General features: G+C 40.7%; 1 protein-coding gene and 1 long non-coding RNA gene across 4 annotated transcripts in view; both read right to left on the bottom strand.

The window, feature by feature from the left end:
- Positions 1 to 1,283: 1,283 nt before the first annotated feature.
- LOC135981178 (uncharacterized) lies at positions 1,284 to 9,320 on the bottom strand. Its single transcript, XR_010598137.1, has 3 exons — positions 9,111 to 9,320; positions 6,741 to 6,937; positions 1,284 to 2,937 (listed from the first exon to the last, which is right to left on the bottom strand). It is a non-coding gene; the product is annotated as an uncharacterized LOC135981178 (long non-coding RNA).
- A 10,376-nt stretch (positions 9,321 to 19,696) lies between these two features.
- FAM91A1 (family with sequence similarity 91 member A1) overlaps positions 19,697 to 24,219 on the bottom strand; it is a 56,153-nt gene continuing 51,630 nt past the window's right edge. For 2 of the 3 annotated variants that reach the window (XM_024102620.3, XM_005288781.4), the window contains exon 24: positions 19,697 to 23,234. In XM_024102620.3, the coding sequence (XP_023958388.2) occupies positions 23,043 to 23,234 (192 nt within the window). In that variant the 3' untranslated portion in view covers positions 19,697 to 23,042. The remainder of the gene's footprint in view (positions 23,235 to 24,219) is intronic. The other variant, XM_065586084.1, reaches the window with a different exon arrangement.

Raw genomic sequence — 24,219 nt, 5'->3', positions numbered from 1 at the left:
GGAATGGCAAAGGTGCAAAAATAAAAAGTTAGTTGATCTTGTATCAGTTTTTGATTTAAAAGTAAATTGAAGTGTTTTTATTGGTTTGGCAAATTTTATCTATACTGTACCAGACATGCCCTGGAGCTGCATTTTTATTTAAAAAGTCATTTAAAAACGACACCTGTCTGCTGCTCTAAGCACTCTACTATATCATTGGTACTACTACAAAACCCCAAGAGCATTAAAATAACCATTCAAACAGGAACATTGCCTGCCAGCCAGCTGAAAAAAAGCAACACTTTATCATCCGGGGACGCTATCTCTCCTTAGCTGTCTCCAGAATCCCTATGAATCTCATATGTGGCCTTCCCTCCCTCCTTCCATCCCCCGCCTTCAGAGGAATGGCGTTTCTGATCCAGGGGGCTGATTATCAAATCATTTGCAGACAGTGATAGAGGAGACCTACAAAGTTTGGATCCAGATCCAAACTCCCCAAAGTTTGACATAGCTGGACCCCCTTCTCCCCACACTCTATACGGATATATTTTAAGTAAGTAGCTAGTTGTACATATGAAAAAGATCAGGATATTTGGAAATACTGAAACAACAAGGAGTCTGGTGGCACCTTAAAGACTAACAGATTTATTTGGGCATAAGCTTTCGTGAGTAAAAACCTCACTGAGGTTTTTACTCACGAAAGCTTATGCCCAAATAAATCTGTTAGTCTTTAAGGTGCCACCAGACTCCTTGTTGTTTTTGTAGATACAGACTAACACGGCTACCCTTGATACTTGGAAATACTAATTCATAATTCATACATGCCACATGTATTTTACACACTTTGGTGCCAAATTATGCTCCCAAGGAATTAAGTGGAAAAACTCCCATTGATTTAATTGGGCGCAGGACACATTTTCAAAGAGCCTCTTAAAATGTGCCAGTAATGTTTGTGCATAAAAATATGGGCCGCTGTATGTACAAATCACATACCAGTAAATAGAGCTATCTAGGCAAACCCACAGCTGCCCCGGCAAAGTCTGCAGAGGAAATTTCAAAATCCTTTTGGAAGTCCCATCCTCCCACATATAGAATATATTTTATGAAACATTTAACAAGTACACTTAACATGGAATATTTCTTCTGTGAATCACCCAAGATGATTATTTTCATACAAGCAAATTTCATATACATTTCAGTATAACAAATGCAATGGATTTATTTTTTTAAAGAAAAGGACAATCACAAACACATTCCTGTTAAAGGAGCAGTTGAGAACAGCATATTGGAAATTGCAAGGGACTCTGAACCTTCTGTTTTTTCCCATTGAAACAGTGGTAAAACAGTGATCCAATTTCTCTGTGATTCATTTCCATTACATTCACCAGCAGCTTACATTCAAAACAGAAATCTCATCTACAACAAAAGAAACTTAGAACGGAAAGGGTGTTATTTATGTACCTGCTGCTGCAAATGCAAAGAACTGAGAGATGCATGAACCCAAAATTATACTGTACACTGTGAGGAAACAAATATCATAGGCAGCCTTAGCAGCTGGTTAGAGATGTTTAAAGACTAGATTCTAAAGCAGTTGCATCTGTAGAGTTTCAAGAAGCCACATGCATCAGTCCTAGAGTCACTGTGGGATAAGAATAAGTTCTCATATAGAAAGTACTGCAGTATCCCATAATAATATTCCAAAGAGATGTCACTGTCACTCCTGGTTCGACAGCTCATCAGTTAGTAGGAGGAAGGAGCACCAAGGCCACCACTGTAAAGAACACCAGTACCTGGAGATCACTTTTGGAAGGAGCTATTCTGACTGGCACTAGCAATAGACCTAAGAGCAGGCACTAGCCGCCCCCCTCCCCACTCCTTAGAACTGTAGGGACTGCGGGAGTATGCTTTAAAACTGTGGGAGGCTCGATGCAGTGGATACGATGAATTTATTTTTGGAGTGAAGACAAATGAGAAGAATTTAGCACACAGAGGGTTGAGGTTATCATCCCCTGGGTGCTGTTATTTTCTGTTTCAGAGTAACAGCCATGTTAGTCTGTATCCGCAAAAAGAAGAACAGGAGTACTTGTGGCACCTTAGAGACTAACAAATTTATTAGAGCATAAGCTTTCGTGGACTACAGCCCACTTCTTCGGATGCATATGCATCCGAAGAAGTGGGTTATTTTATGTGGCTCAGTTTGTGGAACAGGTTATGGGGCAGGGTGGGGGCTTCATACTTACAAGAGCTGTGGTGAGTTTTCTGGATTTAACCCAGGTGAAAAGCGTTTGGGGTTTGAAAGACAAAAGTATTTTGTCTTTCAACATTAAATCTGGGCACTTTCTGCAATTACATTAAAAGGTGGTTATCAGTTTAAAAAACTCTCTCAGGTGTCCACACCAGACTGACAAATTGTTGTTTTTCCCAGGAACAACATGATCTTGTGCATGGTGTTGTGGGGTTGATGGAGTTTATTTTTTTCAGATTGTATCTGGCCCCACATATTATGATTACACACATTTCTAAATACCCATTGTGTGTATGAGTGAGTCAGAGAGGTGGCTGGTCAACAATGAGGTCAAGAGACATACCATTACTGGCAGCTATAGAAAGGCTCCTTTAGCCCAAGTGGGTGAGGCTGTGTTCTTGGAGCTGAAGGACAAATGTGTAGCAGTGATACCTTTGCTTGCAGCACATGGATTTCTTTGCACATCACTGGATAACGGAACGAGTCCATTGTTAGAAAGTCTCAGAGAAGGGAAGAAATCTTGTTTAAAAAATATTTTCTGCAGTTACAAAAGGCAGAAAAAAATGTAATCGTTACAATAGTAATAAATACTAGCTGCGGATCCAGCCCTAGAGCTGCTACGTTGTCACTGTGCAGTAACATTCTCTTGACAGCAGTAGAAAATTAGGGCGGTGTAGTAGGCCATATATTCAGCAGCACGTGGTTTGTAGCAGCTGTTGGGTGGTAAATGCAAAATGTAAGTGCACATGTAAGATTTTGTTTTGTCAGAGGATAAACATCCTCATTGCTGTGCTCTTTCCTGATTAACTACTCTTCAGAAGTCATTTGCATGCAAAAGCTATTTGTCTTCTCCCAAAGGTGAACACTTGTTAGAATTCTGAATGTTTCCCATTACACATTACTTCCTCCTTGGCTACTTTTCAAAGCCACTTACTGCAGTAAGTTTATTTAAATAGACCAGAAAAAAAATTGGAAAACTACTCTATTTATAAAGGCACAGCTTGATTAAATACAGTGAGTAGCCTTAGGGCCAAATACTAGAAGTCATCAGGAAACAAGACAGTTGCCTCCAACAGGGGCATACACATGTTGCGAAAGCATAGAATTAGGGGTGGAAGAGACAACATTAAATCATCCATTCAATCTCCTGCATGCACAGAATTTTTCCTGTAGTATATAGTGCAGTACAGTGTTTTGTCCAATCTAATTTTGAACCTGCTTCCCTAGGAAGATTATTCCTCAAATTTATAGAATTCACTGCCAGCAAGTTTTCCCAATATTCAGTCTCAATTTTCCCCCTCTCAATTTCTTCCCATTGATTCTAGTTACACCCCCTTTTATTACGCTACATAATTCCTCTGTCCCCTTGGGGTTTGCTGTCCACCCTTTACATTTTTATCAGCTCTTTTGTCCTCCCTTAGTAATTTCTTAGCCAATTTGTACCTATTTAGCTCTTTTAACCTTCTCTCACCAATCAGTCCCTCAAGCCCCTGTCTCATATTTGGATCCCTCTACTCCGTCAATATATTTCAGTATAGACATGCCCCCAAAATGAATGCAGTACTCCAGGTCGCACCAGAGCGATGTAGAGATAATTTTCTCCTTGCTCTGCCACATGATGCCTCTGCAAATGCAGCCCAGAATTGCATGTCTTTTTTAGCAGCCATGTCTCATTGCAAACTCATTTCTGAGTTGCTGTCCACTAGGGTGACCAGATGTCCCGATTTTATAGGGACAGTCCCGATTTTTGGGTCTTTTTCTTATATAGGCTCCTATTACCCCCCACCCCCGTCCCGATTTTTCACACTTGCTGTCTGGTCACCCTACTGTCCACTGTTATCCCAGATTACTCCCTACTCCAGCATTCTGGCCAAGTCCAGCTCCATGCAGTGCCCTAATATAGCCTGTTCTTACTAGGAACTGTAATGATCCTGATTAGATGTTGAAAGCCATTACAATACAACAGAGCATACATATGCAAGCCAGTGTCAGCTCTGGAACTCTAGGAAAGGAGCTCTCTGCTGCCATCTAATGGTGAACTGGAGGGAAAGATTAAATGAGCTGGACCTCATTTGTATTTTTGTTACCCATCATCCCATCGTGACCATTTTGGTCATTGTGCTAAATATTAGATTGTAAGCACTTTGGAGCAGGGGCTGTCTTTTTATTCTGTTGGCAAAGTGCAAACCGCAATGGGTTCTTGGTCCATTACTAGGGCTTTTAGGAGTTTTAACAATACGCACAATTAATAATAATGATCAGTTTTGGGTGTACGGGTGTAATAGGGCAGGCTCCCCTCCTGTCTTGAGATCCCACACAAATAGCTTTGGATGCCTTTGTGTTTGCACTTCCATGATCCCATGCAGCAAATTTGTCTACAGTTTTCCCTTGTCCTCAGCCCTTTCTGCAGGGAGAGGGAGAGAAATATCTCACCATCCTGAGATCTTACTTCCTCTGGGCTCTGCTAGCCTTCCCCCCTTGTATCTCTTTCCAGTGCTTTTTCACTACCCTCTCAGCTAATGGGATAGATAGCTCCTTAGCTTATCAGAGGCCTACTAGTGTGGTCAGGTAATCAAGTACTCTGCTCTTCCATCAGGCCTTCTCTAGGGGAGCTAATTAACCCTTAGATGACCTAAGCCCTGGATCAGCCACTGGCTCTCAGTCTTGTCACAAGGAGTAATGAAAAGTTATTATATGACACAAGGGCAAAGGGTCTATACTGAATATGCTCTGAATGAGGAGTTGCCATAACCAAATCCTCAGTCTAGCAAGGCAGAGGGAGGGGAAAGGGCCTCCTACCTTGTGATGAGGAGTGAATCCCTCTATTCAGGAGTCCTGTATGCCATTGAATCCTGACCACATTATAATGACAGAACCGAGTGAACTCCGATAAGGACCTGGATCCGGCTTTGCAGAGGAGGGGGCAAGGTGCCCCTGCACAGTATCAGTACGCTGTAATCACTATGGCTGGGCTATGGGGGAGTGCCTGAGAATCTGGGCTTGGCATTGCACTAGAGTTGACAGCACAGCAAGAGACAGCAACACAACTAGATAGGTGGCAAGGCCTCTCTTCACAAAAGCCAGGCAGCACTTGGACCCGCCTGAGCACACATGGACTTCACTAGCCACTGACACCAAACCATGAGTGTGGTACACGCTAGGGGAAGGGGGGGGGGTCAAGTGCTGTGTGACAGAAACACTGAGGAAACTGAGGCAAAGGACTACTGCCAAAGATACAGTGGGGTAGATGTTTACTTATTATTCATATAAACATGTGGTTGATTTGTTGTGTGTTGTCAAATTAATACTGGTTCCTTTTCCCCTGAATACAGGTTTTTCCTGTTTTGTGCAGACTCAGTGCTGGAAAAGGGAGAAGTATCGCCCAATAAGGGTGCTCAGGGAAGGCATTTAATTTTCCCAGGTTTCTGGGTGGGGGTTCAAGCCAGGGTGTTTGTTAATTTCAAGAGGAACCCCTAGATATTTGAACCTGGGCCTTTTTGCTGCTAATAACACCTGACAGAATAGTTTTATACACACCCACACCCACAGAGTGCCATTCCAAAGACACACAAGCCCAAGATGATGGAAATCACAAGAGAGCCAATGACTGTTTGAGGTTTTTTGACATTTGTGGCTAAAATTTAACAGCAACAGCTAGGAAGATTGTGGCACTAGTTAATCTGAACCTGAACCCTCCCCCTGACACAAGCCCAGCCCCAGCCTAAGCTTAACTCAACGTCAGATCCAGGCACCACCTTCCTGCCTCATCTGTACCTTTTTCAGGCTCAAAGAGTCACCTATCCATCTAACTGACTTACTGGCTGACAGAAACTCTCTTTGGTAAAATAATAAAGAGAACCCAGAATCTGAGATTACACATCCTGTGTTTTTACATAAGTAACAAAATAGATAATTAGTCCTGCCGTGAGTACAGGGGACTGGACTAGATGACCTCTCGAGATCCCTTCCAATCCTATGATTCTATATACACACAGTATGGTAGGGATAATTCTGGGTAATTGCCATTCTGATCATCATACTGGAATGATTGCAACATCTGTATCAATAAACCAGTGAAGTTTCTACTCTAAATCAGGTACATGACAGGACTAAAATCTACACCTTTCCTGGCAGTGGGATAAAATGCATTCTTAAACTGCAGTATCTTTCCCCTGGAGCCATCTGGCACTAAAGGGGAAGGGGTAGAATTCTTTCCTACATTTGAAAACAAAGAAATCATTTCTAATCTACCCTTTAAAATGAAATCCCTGTGATGGCAATAAGAGTACAACACATCCGCACCAACAGGAAATGGCTTTTGGAAAATAAGATTTGATCCAGATTGAAATAACCAATGACCACTGAAACTGGATTCCCCTCTAGAACTCTTTCTACTGAAAAATACACCTTCTCTGATGAAGAAGTAAATGAAAACTGAGCTATGCTAATCGGAAAAATGAAAAAATACTGAAAATAAACTTCTTAGCGCTGAAGTCAGTGTTATGTCTGAACGTACCCGTCCAATCCGTCCACGAGAGTCTCCTGATAGTTAGCCTGTTGTAGAGTAGACTAGAATCAGAGATTTCCATCTTTTATTTTGTGCAATCTGGGAAAAAAGTAATGAGTTCTGGTGGTGAGACCTTGTTTTCTCTGCACAATTTGGTGAACATCTAAGTGGGTTTCAGAGCTTCCCTCCATTTGTTGTAGGCAGACCTAAAGAAAATAAAGCAATTCAAACTTAAGCAGATCCATAGAGAACTGAAAGATTTTAATGTGTTACATAATAGTGGATTGCCCTTGGTGTGTTTGCTGTCATACTTATCATGTAAGACTGAGGGCATTTACCACAATCTTGTATTCAACATACTTAGAAAATAGAAACTTCTACATCTCTCCACAGCTGTACATCTCAGCCTTTCCCTTGAAAGAGCAATAGATTGCTGGATATATATTGCTAATGTAAATCCAGGTGTAATGCAGACATTAATGAAGGAAAATGTATTATGATAAATTATCTTGCCCTATTATCACTAGAGCAAATTAACGACAGAGAAGATTTCTCTAATCAAGGAAACCATTTCCCAGAATTCACCCTCCAATTTTCCACCCTCCAATTTTCAGCGGGGACTTGCTCTTTAAATCAAGAGAAAGTCACTGCTCCAAATAAATACAGCCAGGTGATCACACAGAGACAACACTAAGCCTTAGCATGCCAGGATAGTCCAGTAATTATCCAGAGTATGATTTAGACTTTCGAGTCCTTGTTATGACCACGCTAATGGCCTTACATTTCACCAAATCTTGCTATAGATTTTGCTGCAGAGCTGCCTCATTACTCTGCCTCCAAGCTCAACGCCATGCTGGTTAATTATGATTAGCTATTAAACATTGCGTGGCCCAACTGGAATGGAGAGTCAACACAGAATGTAGCATCATCATGCTCCTCTTCAGTGCCAAGCCTTCCCTCCTGGAAGGACAGTGGCCCACCAGGGAACATTTTTGACACAAAAGAGCTGGCTTTGCAAATGAAGTCAGTCCCTCTCCTCTGAAAGCTCCCCACTAGCACCAAGTCTTACATTTATCCCACAAAAGCATGTCATGTCTGTGCATCTACACTTGAATTGTTAGCTGAGATTTAACAAATTAACCATCACACCTGTGAATTCTAGCACAGACTATAAACAATGAATAGATTATAAAGGCAGAAGAGACCACAGTGATCATCTAATCTGACCGCCTGTGTAGCACAGGCCAATGGAACTTGTTTGATTAATTTTCTGTTTGAACTGAAGCAGATCTTTTAGGAAAACATCTGATCTTGAGTTAAAAATTGCCAGTGATGGGGAATCCACCACAGCCCTTGATAAATTGTATCAATGGTCAATTACCCTCACTGCTAAAAATTTGCACCTTATTTCTAGTTTGAATTTGTTGAGCTTTAACTTCCAGCGAGTGGATCTTGTTATGCCTTTGTCTGCTGGACTGAAGAACCCATTCCTATTTTAGCAACAAGCATTAATGTCCTGTCTACATTAGAATTTACAATTTTAACACACAAGTACATTTTGGGTGTAGACATACCCTAAGCATGTCTCTATCTATACTAGGTACTTATATGACCCCAATTACTCTAGTGTCTTTAGTGTATTTACCCTCTGTGAGCAGGGACGGCTATATGTATTTTGCTGCCCCAAGCACAGCAGTCAGGCGGCTTTCGGCGGCATGCCTGCGGGATGTCTGCTGGTAACCTAATCACTGGACCATCCTTCCTCTCCCCCTCACTTGTGTGTACACATACAGCACCCTCTGTCCCCCCAGTGTTCTGCATGTTGCATATGCACTGGCACGCTGTCCTGTCACTGCCTGGGTCCCACTCTGTTGTACCCCTGCCACCCACAGAGTTGTCTCCTTCACCCACCCATGCTCTGTGTCCCCTCACATACTATCCTCCATCCATTCTCTCTGTCTTCCCCTCTTTGGGTCCAGTCTCTCTTATAGGGGTGCATTCCCCCTCCCAGAGCAGTAACTTCCTCCTCCCTGTCAGGAAGCGAGCTGGCACCTGTACTTTCTGCCCCCATTCCACATTGGCTCTTCCTCCCCTCTTCCTGTGCATGCAGCTAGCAGAAGGGAAGCTGGACTCTTCCCTCTGGCCCCTCCTCTGCCTGTCAGCTGATGCAGGGAGTTCTTTCTGCTGCTCACCACAGTCCCACAGGAGTGAGGGCTGAGTGCTCTTCATCTGCTGCGTGTAGCAGCATTTTGAGGGCTAGGATTGATCTCCCTTGCCCTCCCCTCCTTTCCCCTCTCCCACGGGCTCAAAGCAAAGAGGGAAAAAGCACTCTTCTACCTGAAAACCGTAGGGAAATCCCTCTCCATCTAGATCCCTCACCTGTAGTTAGGCCTCTGGTGGCCCACAGAGACCCTGCTGGCCCATAGAAGGATGCAGTTGAAAAGCTTACAAAGGAGGCCGAAAAAATTTCCATAGGCGTTTGAGAGCTGGCAACTGGCTGGAGCTGGTTATTTCATCTGCCACTCATCCAAAGAGCATTCACACTGGCCAGTACTGCTGTGCTGGCACTGAGCGTTAGATTCCTAACAGCCAGCAGAAACATGGGACAGCTCTCATCTCTCTGCCTCATGGCATTCAGGCTTGGCTCCATGCCTAACCCTCTTTCTTCACTTCACTATCTTGCTTTTTTTTTTTTTTTTTTTTGTGAGCTTGAGAAAATTAATGTGGCTCCAGTCTGAATTGTTTATATACATCTGCTCAGAAAGAACCATAATAATAAACCATATCTGTGTGAACAGGAAGAACACTGAGCCATTCATTTTCTCTTTCTGTTGTTAAAAGTGCCTAAACAATTTTCTGTTTCTTTTCAATTTAATTACAAGTTTTGCTTTGAAATAGATGGACTCTGTCTTGGTGGAAAATCCCTCTTATCTACACTCTTTGAAGTGAACAAAAAAACTGAACAGAACAAATTAGACTTGAGTACAGGCGAGGGTTGCCAACATTGTATTTAAAAAGTACTGGACAGACCTCAGATGTCCCCATTCTTGACTTGAACCTCTGAGGGCAAGTCCCTTTCCCCTCACCCCCAGGCTTCCTAGGGTTTCTCTCTCTCCAGTTCCGGATGCTGCAGAGAATCCAGGGCCTCAGATGCTAGGCCAGCAGCCACTGCAACTCCTGTTCTGGTTCTTCTCGGGCGCCAGGAGCTGAGTTGGAGGCTGCAGTTGCTGGTCTTTGCCTGCTGCAGTGCTGTGCATCCTTATGAGAACATTTGCCGAGACTGCGAGTGGGGAGGGTACATCCCAGGAGCATTGACTCACCTGCCAAAGAGAGTCTCTTTCTGACCCTGGCCATTCTGTGCCGCTCCAGGGCACACAGCCCTGTCCACTTGCCCTGCCAGACAGAGCAGGGAAAGCAGATGGGACTGCACTCAAGGGCCGGAGTCAGCAGGGGGCCAGTACTCATGGATGCATCTTTCCATTCCTCTCCAAACCCTGGCCCTTGATCGCTGCCCAGTCTGCTTTCCCAGCACAGCAAAAGAGCCAGGGTTGGGAGGGGAGTGGTAAAATGCACCTGTGAGTACCGGCCCCCTACTGTTGAAATACAGGCTAAAAGGTATCCCGTACTGATTTAGTATGGAACAGGCAATTTTCTACTTAAATAAGGGACATCCCTTGTAATATGTAACTGTTGGCAACCTTAGGACAGGCATGGGTTTCTTTAGCAGTCACTAGTGTTATGTTATTATGCAGTTTATGTTTCCATTCTTTTTTATGTTTTTCCTAGAGTGGGACTACTAATTGGCTCGCAACATACGAATAATGTGTGAAATCTTTAGAGAACTACGATCACCAGATAATGCAGCCCTCTTATTTCTCTTATCTTCTATTGCATATATTCATTCCAAGCAAAAGCTGACAAAAGCACAGCAAACAGAACACACCTGAAAAAGATGTGGAGCAAGATGAAAAGGTGAATTTGTAGACTATGATATCCAAACCGTTGCCTTCTCATCTGGTTATGCAAATTTAAAAATTACATTTCAGTTCTCAAACGCATTTTGAAACGAAATTAATGTTTTCAGACTAAATAAAATGTGGCTGCCTAGTAACTGTAGAACAAGCTATCAAGGAGAGTTTTACACTGAGAAAAGCGAGTGGAGCACCTAAATACAGACAAATCACCAGGCCTAAATCTTCTGGGCTGTTCTTCTATTATAGCACTCATAAAACAGCTCCTGTGTAGCAAGTCATTCATTCATCCCATAAATGAGCGGCAAGCTGTCATTGAAAGCTTAAAAGTAGGAAACAGAATTTCATCTAAATACTTTTGAGACTCTGGGCCTACAATCCCAATCTCATAAACGCTCTCTTGTGTAAGTAACCCTTACCAACCCAGCCAGAAGCTTGCAAGAACAGGCCCTGGTTTCTTGCCATATTTATAATCTTTAAATATAAGCACATTTTTGAGTAATTAAAGTGCAGCCAAACCCATCTTCAAGTATTTGAAGTTTTCTTGAGCCCTAAATGTCAATAAAATCTGATCCGCTATTTTAAAAAGTCTGCTATTAAAAGGACATTCCTTTGTTTAGACTCGGTGGGCCACAATTTAGCCCAAAGCAAATTTTAAGCTGATGAGATACTGTAAGAATCCATAAGGGCTTGTTTACATGGGGAAATTGACTGGCATGGCTACAGTGGAATAATTATTCCACTAAAGCGATGCGGGCATAACTCCCCCTTGTGGACACACTATTCCAGAATTATTCCTCTGTAGCAATGCTGGTCAATTTCCCCATGTAGACAAACCCTAAGAAATTAGGCTTTGAAAGGCAATGCTTGAAGCACCTTCATTTTAGTAGCACAAACACAGCACTATAGTTAAAAGGCTTTAGGAGATTAAAACAATTACTAGAGCTTTTTTTAAATCTGTCAACTCTAATGCTAATACTTCGATAGCTTTCACAAAGATGTGGGGGGGGTTGTACACAAAGGAAAGGATATAGACTGCAGCTGTCACAAATAGCTTTGTAGCTCTGAAAGGCACAATAACGAATGCATATGTTTATACAATATACAATCTTGTTAAAGAATCACCATAATTCTAATGTAGTTATTAGTCCTTTTTGCTTCCTGGCTGGCTGGTTAAATATAATACATATCTTTGCAGTAAGATTATAGAATTTCCAATATGTACAAGTGCAGTTTGAGATTCTTTTAAGCTCCATCCGTTTGTGTATAGCCCAGTAAAGGCAGCCCGGTAAGAGACATAAAGTGTCTGTGAAAAATACAGCAAAATGAAAGGTAAATGCAACTTTTGTTAGAACATGTAGCTATGCCACTTTTATTAAAAACATCCTTTTATGGAATTGCTATTTCACCACAAAACAGCTCTAAGGAGCAAGTTTCTGTCTGTGACGTCTCAATGCTAAGAGACTGCCTTTGGCTCATGCATTTCTGATCTTCAGCAAGCAGAAATGTATTATGGACAGCAACACATTATTGCGTACATCAAACATTTCCCCAGTGTTCAGCACACAAACTGATCGGTGACGCCAAAATTATGTATTTTTATCACATCCTCTTTTTAGAAATACACCAAGTATTATTTATGTATTCAGCTCTTGCTAAACTGATACTTCAAATATTTATAGACAAGCTGGTGTGGATATTTTAGTGCAGGCAAATGGAAATATATTAGAAATAATTTTAAAAATCCTTCTTACTGAGTCCGTATCTTTTTTTCTTGAGGTCTAACAAGATACATATTTCAAGATGTGTATCTCTCCCTCCACCCCGCAACACTAGCCGTAACCTGACAATGTGTTACCATGAATACATCATACAGAAAAGCAGGAGTCCTTTTAAAAGCATAGCCCATGACCAAGGTACACAGTTATCAAACTGCCTATTTATAGACTAGACAGAGCAACCAAATGTTACCTGCTATCAGGTCTCATTTACAAGCCAGTAGAAACTCTTGCAGCGATGCAGATGCGCCACGGTAAGCACCCTAATGTAACTCCTCTAAGCTGACAGGAGAGAGCTCTCCCATCAACTTAACCCCTGCCCCGCAAGCGTGGTAGCTATGCCAGCCGTAGAAGCTCTCCTGCTGACATAGCGCTGTGCACACCAGTGCTTAGGTTGGTGTAACTTATGTCTCTGGGGGAGGAGCTTTTTCACACCCCTGAGCAACGTAAGTTATACCACAGTAAGTGCTAGTGTACACATAGCCGAATGTGGTATGCCCTGTACCTACCCCCTACACATGAGACTAATCAGCTCCTTGTAGCCTTAGGCTATGTCTACACTGCACTTTTGTCGGTCAGGAGTGTGAAAAAACACACCCTTAACCGACAAAAGTTCTACCGACAAAAAGTGCCAGTGTGGACTGCACTTTGTCGGCAGGAGACCCTCTCCCACCAACAAAGCTACCCCCGCTCGTTGGTATAAAGAGTGTGTCATTCAGACAATCCTATTAAACCCCGAACTCTGAACAATATAATTCAGTCAGAGCAAGACTGATCACTTCACCAGTGGCTTGCTTCTTAGTCTATTGCCCTTGGGTCATATAGAATCTGTGGATAAACGAATAATATTACAAGCCTGGTAAAACTGCTGCAGGTGGATACCTTGTGGCTTCCATGGGTGGTCCCTAAGCACATGCAGTAGCTGTAGCCATGGAGGAGGAGGAGCTTCACAGGAGATGGAAACCTGTGAGCTGGCTACTTCCCTCCCCTGGGGAGCTGGAGCTGTTTCCAGCTGCCTCGTTCTCCCCATCTAGCTACAGGCAGGTCCCTGTGGCAGCCTTTCTTCGTGGCCCTTTTCTTATAGATTCATCAATTCCAAGGCCAGAAGGGACCATTGTGACCATCCAGTCTCACCTCCTGTACAGCACAGGCCATAGAACTTCCCAAAATAATTTCTAGAGCAGATATTTTAGAGAAACATCCAATCGGAGTTTAAAAATGGTCAGCCAGGGACAACCCACCACAAGCCTTTATAAGTGGTTTCAGTGGTTAATTACGCTCACTGTTAGAAAGTTTCACCATCTTTCCAGTCTGAATTTGTCTAACTTGAACTTCTAGCCATTGGGTCGTGTTATACCTGTCTCTGCTAGACTGAAGAGCCCATTATTAAACATTTGTTCCCCGTGAAGGTACTTATAGACTGTAATCAAGATACCCCTTAACCATCTCTTTGTCAAGCTCTTTAGCACACCTGCTGGCTCCATGCAGTTCAGTGCAGGAGGCGGGCGGAAACGGTAGGGCTGGGAGGAGAAGCAGCTGCAAAGTCCTGCAGAGAGAGGGGTAGGCAGCACAACATTAGCTTTCTTCTAGTCTTCTGAAACTTCCCCAGTGCTCCAAGACTTATTGAAAATAAACATTAGTTGTCCAGCAAACTCCTCGGCCAGCTCTTTTAAAATTCTAGGATACAAATTATCTGGGCCTGCTGATTTAAAAATGCCTAACTCTAGTAGCTTCTGTTTAACATCCTCCAGAGATGTTAGCAGAATGGAAAGTGTTATCACTATCATATGGTGTGATTACATCATGTTTCTCCCCGCCAAGTACAGAAAATAAATATGTATTGACCACTTCTGCCTTTTCTGCATTATTATTGATAATTCTACCATTTCCATCTTGTAATGGACTAATACCATTGTCAGGATTCTTTTTGTTTCTAAAACTCCTCCTTATTGTCTAACTCTATTAGCCATAGGTTTCTCCTAGAAACAGCCAGGCTTGTGAAGAGAGCCTAGAATGAGGTTTGGCTGTGTTATTATTTTCATTAATAATAAAGACAGCTGGTTGGGAATTTTTTGACTAAATGCTTTTCCCCTTCAGCAAATGCATATTCATCAAAATTGAAACTTTTCATGCAAAAGGATCTGCTTTGACTAAACTTTCATTGGGAAGGTTTCTCGAATGCAGAATAGAATTTCTGGCCAGAGAGAGAGAGAAAGTAAGATCCCAGAATATCCAACCTTGCTGGTTCAGACACTCACCAGTGATGAGTGAAACCTAGATCTGCCTGATTCAGACCAGGGACTTGAAGCTGGAAGTGAGGGCCCTAACCACCAAGCTATTGGACAGTCTAGGGGTGAGCTCTCTCAGTTTTGCCTGTTGAAGCTGCTCCACTTTGTATAAACAATTAAATATTCTTTGGACCAGAAAGAGACTTTATAGTAGTAGAGACACCAAATAAGGCAAAACAGGGACTTGAACTAGCATCTCTTCCACATCCCACCTGAGTGTTTTAACAACTGGACTCTTGACTCAGGTCATCTCTCCTTTTATTTTTTATTTGCCACCACAAAAAATATATATCAGTTTTCTTCCAATGTGGAATGAAACCAAATTTCAGAACCTTAAATATTTTTGCAAAATAGAGTTCTAGTTTTCCAGCCAACCCTCCTGATAAAGCCAACTCCCCAGAAAGGGGTAAGTTTGACTTTTTACAGTAATTGTAGGTGTCATGTGGAAAAGAGCTGGGACACCAGCTGGCCACAGTGCCCAAAGAAATTTTCTGCACAGTACACCTAACATACGGAAGCATGTTTTCTGAATTTTTTTTAGAAATTAAATTTCATATCTAGCATAAAGTGTATGTAATATATAACCTGCTGTACACTGGCAATAGTCATTAATACTGCTGGGTCTAATGCTATTTGTTGAATAATATATTGGATGAATGTCATCATTCATCAGATAAAATATCTGACAAAAATTAGTTGCAGTATTCAAACCAGTTTTACGCTTGTCAAGTGATATATTCAGCAATACTTTATTAATCAAATATATTATCTGATCAATTATTTTATCCAGTAATCAAAGAGTTCTGTTATTACTTATATGAAATTACCTCAGATCAGAAGGACACACTATAAAAACCAAGAATTTGACATATTCAGGATCTTTAATGAAAAGCAAACCTATTCTTTCTGATACAGTTTGTGTTGCTGGGAAACAGGTAAGTATTAAAGTGAAATAATAACATCTTCTGTTGGACCAACCTCTGTTGGTGAAAGATACTAGCTTTTGAGCCACACAAAGCTCTTCTTCAGGTCTGACCTTTCACCAACAGAAGTTGGTCCAATAAAAGATATCTCACCCACCTTGTCTCTCTAATATTCCGGGACCAACATGGTTACAACAGCACCGCAAACAAGTATAAAAGTGAAATATTGACACTTACAGGGCAAGAACAAACTTCCAAACATAGATTTCTCCCCCTCATTTCCACTCTCCCATTTTGCCCTATATTTCTCCCCCTACATCGCCTCTCTCACTGGTTTCTCCTCCACCTGCCCCACATACCTGATCTTCTCTACTTTCCCTTGGCCCTAACCTCAGACTTTACAACTTTCAAATAAAGCCTCACTGACATGTGTGTCCTGGCTCCATCACAATCTTTGCCATTACAATCTGCTCCACTGATATATTTGCTTTCGTCCTCCAGCTTGCCAGTGCATTCCTTGACTTGAGCATTGTCCTCATCTCTGTTGCCATCTTTTTCACCAAGCTCACCTCCATCACGGACATCAGCTCCACCATTAACATCTTCAGCTCCATCACCATCCTCACTGTCATCCCTACCTCCATCATTCACCTCATCGCTGTCGTTAGCTCCATTGCTATCAGTTCCCTTGCCAGCTCTATCGCCCTCCCTGGTGCTCTCCAGGGCTCTGCCTGGGCTTCTGTCCTGGGCTCTGTTACTGCCATTGAATCTCTGGGCACCATCATTGCTGACCTGGGCAATGCCACAGTCATCAGTTCTTTGGTCAAACCCATCATCTGCCTCTTGGTCACCATCATCCTGGCTTTACTGTCAGCCCCATCAACAGATCTTTTCACCACTACCATCATCAGCTCATTCACCTCCCTTGTCACTTCCATCCTGGGCTCTGTTGCCATCGACTCCCTGATTGTCACTGTTGTCCCAGGCTCTGCTGCCATCATTGGCTCCCTCATCAGAGCTGTCTTGGGACATTCTCGGCTCCACCACGGTCATCAGCTTCCTGGTTATCCCTGTCATTGGCTCTTCACTTCCCTCATCGATTCCGTCCTGGCCTCCATTGCCATCCTCATCACCTCCATCCTGGGTTCTGTCACCTCCCTCCTCAGCCCCACTGCAGTCCTTGTCATCATCATTGGCTCCATCACCATTGTGCACTCTTGTTGCCACCGTTCTGCTCTCCACTGCTATTGCTGGCTCCCTCTCTGTTGCCATCCTAATCTTCACCATCAGCTTCTTGGCCATGGCCATTGTTGGCTTCCTCCCAGTCCTCATCATTGCCCTGGCTCCACTGCCATCATTGGTTCTGATGCCTCCCGCCTGGGTTCCATTGCCATGTCACCACCACTATCCTGGGCTCTGCCACTATCATCAACTCCCAGGTCACTTCTGTCTTGGTCACTTCTGACTTGGACTCCACCCCTGTCCTTGTCATTGCCATCATAGGTTTCCTAGTCACTACCATCATGGGCTCCCTTATCACTATTGTCACTGGTTCTGTCACCTCCCTCATTGCCATCCTCACTGCCATCTAAGCCAACAGACACCACAGTGCACTGATAATTAGAGCTGGGAAAAATTTTTCAAACAGTTCATTTGCCCCAAAAATGTAGTTTTGGTCAATCCAAAACAACTTGTGAATTTGAAAGGCTTTTGGCCATTCACAAAATGGCCAAAGGAGGAGGTGGTGGTAACCTGCTCCCCCTACTCCCACCTCTTATAATGTTTAGCCCAGTGATTAGGACCCTCATCCGGGACACAGAAGACCTAGGTTGAAATTCCTGCTCTGGAACAGACCCAAAAATGGACTTTCAATTCACCAAAAATTCCAAAAAAAATTCAGATTCAGTTCAACCCAAACTAGATCTTTTTAACTGCCACCAAACCAAAAAAATCAGTTATTTGTCTAGCTGTACTGGTAATGTTTATTAATACAGCTGATCTAATACTATTTAGTTGAACAATGTATTTGATGAACGTCATCATTCAAATAAAATATCTGACAAAAATGTTTTGTGTTATTCAACCAGTTTTTTTACTTTTAAATTATATTCCAAAAATAATGTTTTATTCGTCAAATAGCTTTGATAAATTATTCACTAGTCAAAGAGCTCTGTTTATTAAGGTAATTTATGAAAATGATTCAAATGAGCAAGATTCCAAACCAAGGATTTAAAAAACCATAAGAATATGATACATGCAGGATCTTTACAGAAAAGATAAATCTCTAATAGTTTGTTGCTGAGTGACAGATAGGTATTAAAGTGAAATACTGACACCCACAGGACAATAGTTGTACTTAAAAATATCTCCAGTTACAGTTCTATTTGGACTTTGGGAAATTCATTTAAGGCCGAATCCTGCCCTACCCAAATCACCCAATTGGGTCCTGCTTAAATCATGAAACTTGAACTTTCTTAAAGACTTGCAAAAAGATAAAGTTAGATGCTATGCATTTATAAAGTGTTTGCAAAGTTAAAATTACAACCGTTACATTGAAATCAATAGGTGTTGAGGGTTATTTTTAGGAGCAGCATAAAAGAGAAAATTCTAAAAATCCCAATGTTAGCTACCATGAATTATCATGGAATTCTTTCCCCTTCTGTAAGCTACTAAAAAAAAAAAAAAAAAAAACCACACACACACAAAAAAACACACACACCTTCTATCCTTGTAGTTTACACTGACTTTGGTAAATTCATTTAGGGCCTGAAGCCTATGTTATCCAGATCACCCACTGATTTCAGTCTAGTAGAAGAGGACAATTCCCAGCTGGTTAAGCCTATAAAACTGGATAGTTTTGAATAGATTTGAGCAAACTTCTAATGTGTAGGACCTCTTGGCCTTTAACAGTTCACTATGGGATTAAATGAGTAAGAGTCTGCAGGATGTGCAATAGCAAATAGATGAATGCTTGACATATGCAATACATAGAATGTGCAAATTTATTTGGTGTTTTATTCTTTTACTTCGTGAAGAGTGGTAAAGTGAAGAGATTTAATGTGAGCAGACCTAGAACTAGTGTTTCTCTTCATTTCTGATTTTTTTTTTTTTTGCTTGTTTCTTTGTAATTGCCATTATGCTATAAGCCAGAGTTCAGAAAGGATCAAAGAGGATTACTTTAAGGAAGCAGGAATCTCATGTCTCTTCTTCCATAACTAAGCAAAAGGTCAAAAGCTTTCCTATATTCAAGAACACAGGTCAACTTTCTAAAAGTCAAATACCAGCCTGAGCTTTCTGGAAGGGTTTGCAGTTGGATTCAAGTACCAGAATGCTGAGATTCTATAAGGTGATAGTTACTTATTGGCCTGAATCAGCACTCCAAAAAAAGATTCGCACCTGAATACTTAGTTGTGTAGTAATTTCAACATTTCTGTACTCTTCAAAGCTGGCTCTGTACTTGGTATTACCCCCTTAATTTTAAGTATGAAGTGAAGTCAGTGGGAGTTAAGCATGTTTTTAAGTGCTTTGCTGAGGCCCTGAGTCACCAGGATATTAAAGTATGTGAATAGTCTCATTGCCTAAATTTACACCCATGTGTAAGTGCTTTGCTAATCAGAATCCTAATTTGAGAGCTCAATGATGCCTCGTTAAGTTACTGTCTTTTCTGGGGGGAAATTAATGGAGGATATGGGGCCAAAGCTGGGTCTCAGGAAGTACTCTGGCTCTTAGTGGAAGAATAATGGCTGGATGGGGAGCTACAGGGTGCAATTTTTATGCTCCATGATCATCTCTCTGAAAACCAATGGAGAAGAGGGTTTAGGAGGAAAGATATTGCAATGACTGAACTTATCCTCTGATAAATCTAAATGTTTGAAGATTTTGCTACTTCAAGGGCTGAAGATACTCTGATAATTATAGTAATCCATAATATACTAACGGTGCCTCAGTCCGTAAGTGCCACATTTTACTGCCATGTCCAGAAGAAACACACCTGAAAGGGAAAAGCATTTTGCTGTGTTTTGATCTACAACACATTTTATTTGTAAACATTTGTTACATGTGCCAATAATTTAACTGAACACAAGGTTTTGTACATTTCAATGTATACTATTAACAATGTCATACCAGAAAAAAATCAACTGTATTGCGTTACAGTTGTACTTGAAAACCTTCAGAATACAAACTGTTAGAAACACTGAACAAGAAAAGAAAAAAAGGTTTGAGAACAATGCCAGAGAGAATTTTTGAACTGCTACATGATAGAAACCACAATGAAATCTTCTTAGTTGGCGCCTATATCGCAAGATAAATCCAGCTAAAATACTGCTTAGGTTGACCGAACTATTCTGAAAGCACAAAACAAACCACTTTTTTCTTTAACTTAATAGACTTCTTGGAAGGTAGATGCCTAAAATAAATTTAAAATATTATGAACTTGATTTTCCACAATTAATAAATCATTTGAAGAAAAAAAAATTATATTGTCTTTATTCTTAATAACAATATAAAAAGATTATTTTGGTTTGAATGGAGGTCTTGCCGTTGTTTACACCGCATTTAAAACAAAATGTTGTACTTTGAATAAAGCATCTGGACCATACCCAGTATTACAGTTGCAGTTGAGTTTATGGTATTTTAAGGTCTTTCTTTGGTAGTCACCTATTCAGTAAAATTTCCAAGCCTGTGTGTCTATAGTTAGGTTCCTAAATCCATCTTAAAGCACCTAAATAAGAGCAGCTTGATTTTGAAAAGCTGCCAAGTACTTGCAGATCTTATTGTTAACATTCAGATTTGTAGGTATTTAGCAATTCTGCAAATCAGGCTATTTTTATTTAGAAGCCTAACTTTAGGCATCCAAGCCAATAATAGTGAACAATTAAAAACAAAATTAAAAAAAAAATTAATTTTGAGGTTGCAGATGATAGACTTTTACATGAGCTACCATAATTGTACATATCTGTATATACACAATGTACAGGTGACAGCCGATATAAAGTATGTTGCTAGCTAACCTACGAAAGCTCACTGCAGTATTTTAAATAATGCCTACAATACTGAAAAAGTAAAGCATCACCTTCAGTATAGGTCCCTCCACTGTGTTAGACCGTGGATTAATGTCTCTTCATGTAGGATAATAATTCTCGGACACATCAGACTTTGGTCTGCTTTCTATGCTATTTCCCCCCTTACTAATATCAATAAAGAACATGTAGCATACCTATTTTTTTCTTTTTAATTTCCTTTGAAGGCAATAAGACAACCAGTATCAATTTTAAAATATGAACAATTTGTCCACTTCCAATAAAAAAGTCAACCTTTTTTATTGTAGTGTACACACTAATCAACACATGATGTCAAGCTCTGTAATATGTGCAGAATAAGCAAGTTCAACTGCTATTGGTAAAATATAAAGGGGGAAGAGACAAACGTGAGAAGAGCATTGCACTGATCATGCTGAAGTACTTACAACTTCCAGTTTTCAGCCGGAGAGAAAGCGACACATTCACACTTAATAGGAATGTTAACCAAGTGAGAAATAAGGAAATAATCGAAGATTCCATTCTAATTCAAATCACTGTTCCATCACATTAGGGTGCTTTTTTTATTCCTTTTAAAACATATATCACATCAAATATTTTCTTCTTACCCTCTTATCAAACAAATACAAAAACTGAACATTACTACATTTATCATGTACAATTTCCAGCACTGCACGTTGCACAGGTTCTTGGTCCAATAATTGCTTAAACTGCAGGCAGGTGCTGACAGCGTGGTTCAATTTCATTTTAAAGATAGTATATGAATGAATTCCAGTAAACAAAAAGTCATCAGAAATTTTTAGACACTAATCTTCAAAATATTTTACATGCTTGTTGTTTTCCTAGTGTGCTTAACTGGATACGATGTATTTAAACTGGCAGGAAACCACCTTGCAGAGTTAGTATAAACTAAAATGAAGTAACACTGCACAAATTCCTCCCACCTCTAGGGAGGAAGCCTTCTAAACCTAGAAATGATTAACGTTTATACTGGTCATGAGTAGTTGATGGCTTAAGGAAAATTTAAAAGAATTATTTAAAGAAATACATCTGCCTAAAGATTTTCTGCACTTTTTTTCTGCATTTTTCTTTATTGAGGACACCCACATAAAAACCAAAAGCTTTGTTCTTTTAGTGTTAAGTCTTCTCTGACTGTTTATTCTATTCTGCCATTCAAATTTTTGGTTTGTGACACTCTTTTCTACAGCAACATTACAAACATAAACAAACAGCTTCCGGTGAGGAATAAGTGACAGAAGGAAAGACAAGGTGGGTGAGGTAATATCTTTTATTGGAGCAACTTTTGTTGGTGAGACACACAAGCTTTCAAGCTTACACAGTGCTCTTCTTCAGGTCTATTCTGTGTAAGCTCAAACCCTTGTGTCTCTCACCAACAGAAGTTGTTCCAATAAAAGATATTACCTCACCCACCTTGTCTCTCTAATATCCTGGGACCAACAAGACCCCAACAACACTGCATATGAGAGAAGCAAACATGCTTAAGGCGCAAAGATCCTAGTTTTATGTAAGTGCTCCAATAAAACAATGGACAAGAGAAATACACTATTATATATGTAAACAGCTTTCTAGGAACAGAGGGAACCAAATTAATCCCTGGTGCAATTCCATTGCTCTCCATGAAGTTACACCAAGGATGAAATTGACCCAATCTTTTTCCAAGATTTCCTAGAGGCATCAGCAGAATTTTATGTCTTCAAAACTTAAGACCTCATAGAAAGTGTCAATTCATTATTGTTATGTTGATTTACCAAACCAAACCTTCATTATCATCAGGCTGATCTATATAATATACAGACATTGGCAACAATTCTTAATGCCCCATAATACCACCTTGATAAAGGATTTTTACTATTTGAACACTACTGAGCCTTTCCAGAGCCAAATTTCTTACCTATAAACAGAATTCAGTAATAAAATACAAAACTAAACAGGATTTATATGTCTGAGCAACGAACATATAAAATTACTATTGCAATTTTGTGGTGACAGCATAGAAATTTAACAATAATCAGAAAGCCTAAAAAGGGTGTGTTTAGAATTATAAAAGAAATAGCGATTATCTCAAGATACAAATATAGTGCTGATAGCGTAAGATCTTTCTGTTGCAGCCAACGAATAACAAGTTGTATACAGTGTGTTTCCCCAGTACTGCAACACAACACACTTAAAAACACTACTTTAATATGGGTAATGCTGCAGCAGCAAAACACTTCTTAGTGGTCTGCAGTATAAATTAATCGTAATAGACAAAGAAAAAAGGCATTAAGTGAGCAGTGCACGGTGAAACCAAACTATTTGATTTGTTCTTTAAGTACGTTTGCAATAAGAACTGGGGACGGGGATTGTCCATTCCATTCGGATAACATGCCTTCTTTGAACATTAGATTCTTGGCAGGAAGTGGAACACCTATGTCTGCAGAAGTAGGTTGTGAAAACAAACTTGAACTGGTGTCAGAGAGCAGATCCAGTGTTGAAATACCTGCCTAAAGACAAAGGGAAAAATACTATGTTTTTAAATAGGAACAAAGGACCAACAAGGGTGCTTTAGTACTAACTGGAGTTCTATTGACTCATTTAAGCCACACATCTGGCGGGTCTATGAATGCTACTTTCAGCCACTGAAGTTTTGAATTTTTATATAGGTAAATGCATGCGCCACTGAATGGGTCAGGAGTTACTTGACTCTTCTGCTATGTCTACATACAAACTCTCTTGGGTCCAAAAAGGCTTCTGGAAAAATCCAAAGTGGAATTAAAAAAAACCTCAACCAGAATTCCATTTACTAGTAAATAACTAGCCACTGAAAACATAGCTGAAGCTGGTGTTTGCCCCAGTGTCAGAGTACAATAATCTTTACAAAATTGTGCTCCCTTCCCAACTTGCATGAAACTTACCTTCAGGCCCATGTGAGCCATCTGACCTGCAAGGAAACATAAGAAAGTCCAAGGAACTGTACTTCTTGGGATTTCTGTATGTTGTTCCTCTGCAAGGCAGACTCTTTCTATTAGTCTCCTACTCTTATCCTTAGGCTCTCTTTTTTTCCCCAGACTGCCATCTACATTGGGAATACCCTCAAAAGAAAGATGATCACCCTCTCTCATTCAAACACCTCTAAACCATTTAGTAATGCTGCTCCATTTCATTAAAATCACTGTGTCTCATCAATCAAGTCATTCTAAGATAGAACTGTCCTTTGTCAGTTTTGCGCCCTTTTACCTGATTTGTATTGGCTATTTAAGACTATACACTCATCAGAGCAGGAACCACGTCATCCTTGATATCTTGTACAAGAAACACATTGTTGGCACTTAAACAACAATGCATGTGTAGATATATTTATTTCTCTCATTCTGGTTAGCGTGAAGAAGTGGTTAGCGTGTGTGTGTGTGTGTGTGGTCACTTCCAGTTTTTCATTCCTGGAATCCTTACCCAAAAGTATTTCATCACCAAATTCTCTAGCAGACCCCC

This window comes from Chrysemys picta, chromosome 2 (assembly GCF_011386835.1).
Source record: "Chrysemys picta bellii isolate R12L10 chromosome 2, ASM1138683v2, whole genome shotgun sequence".
Classification (NCBI taxonomy): Eukaryota; Metazoa; Chordata; order Testudines; family Emydidae; genus Chrysemys; species Chrysemys picta.
The sequence above is the reverse complement of the archived record's forward strand: the minus strand, read 5'-3'. Positions and strand labels throughout refer to the sequence as shown.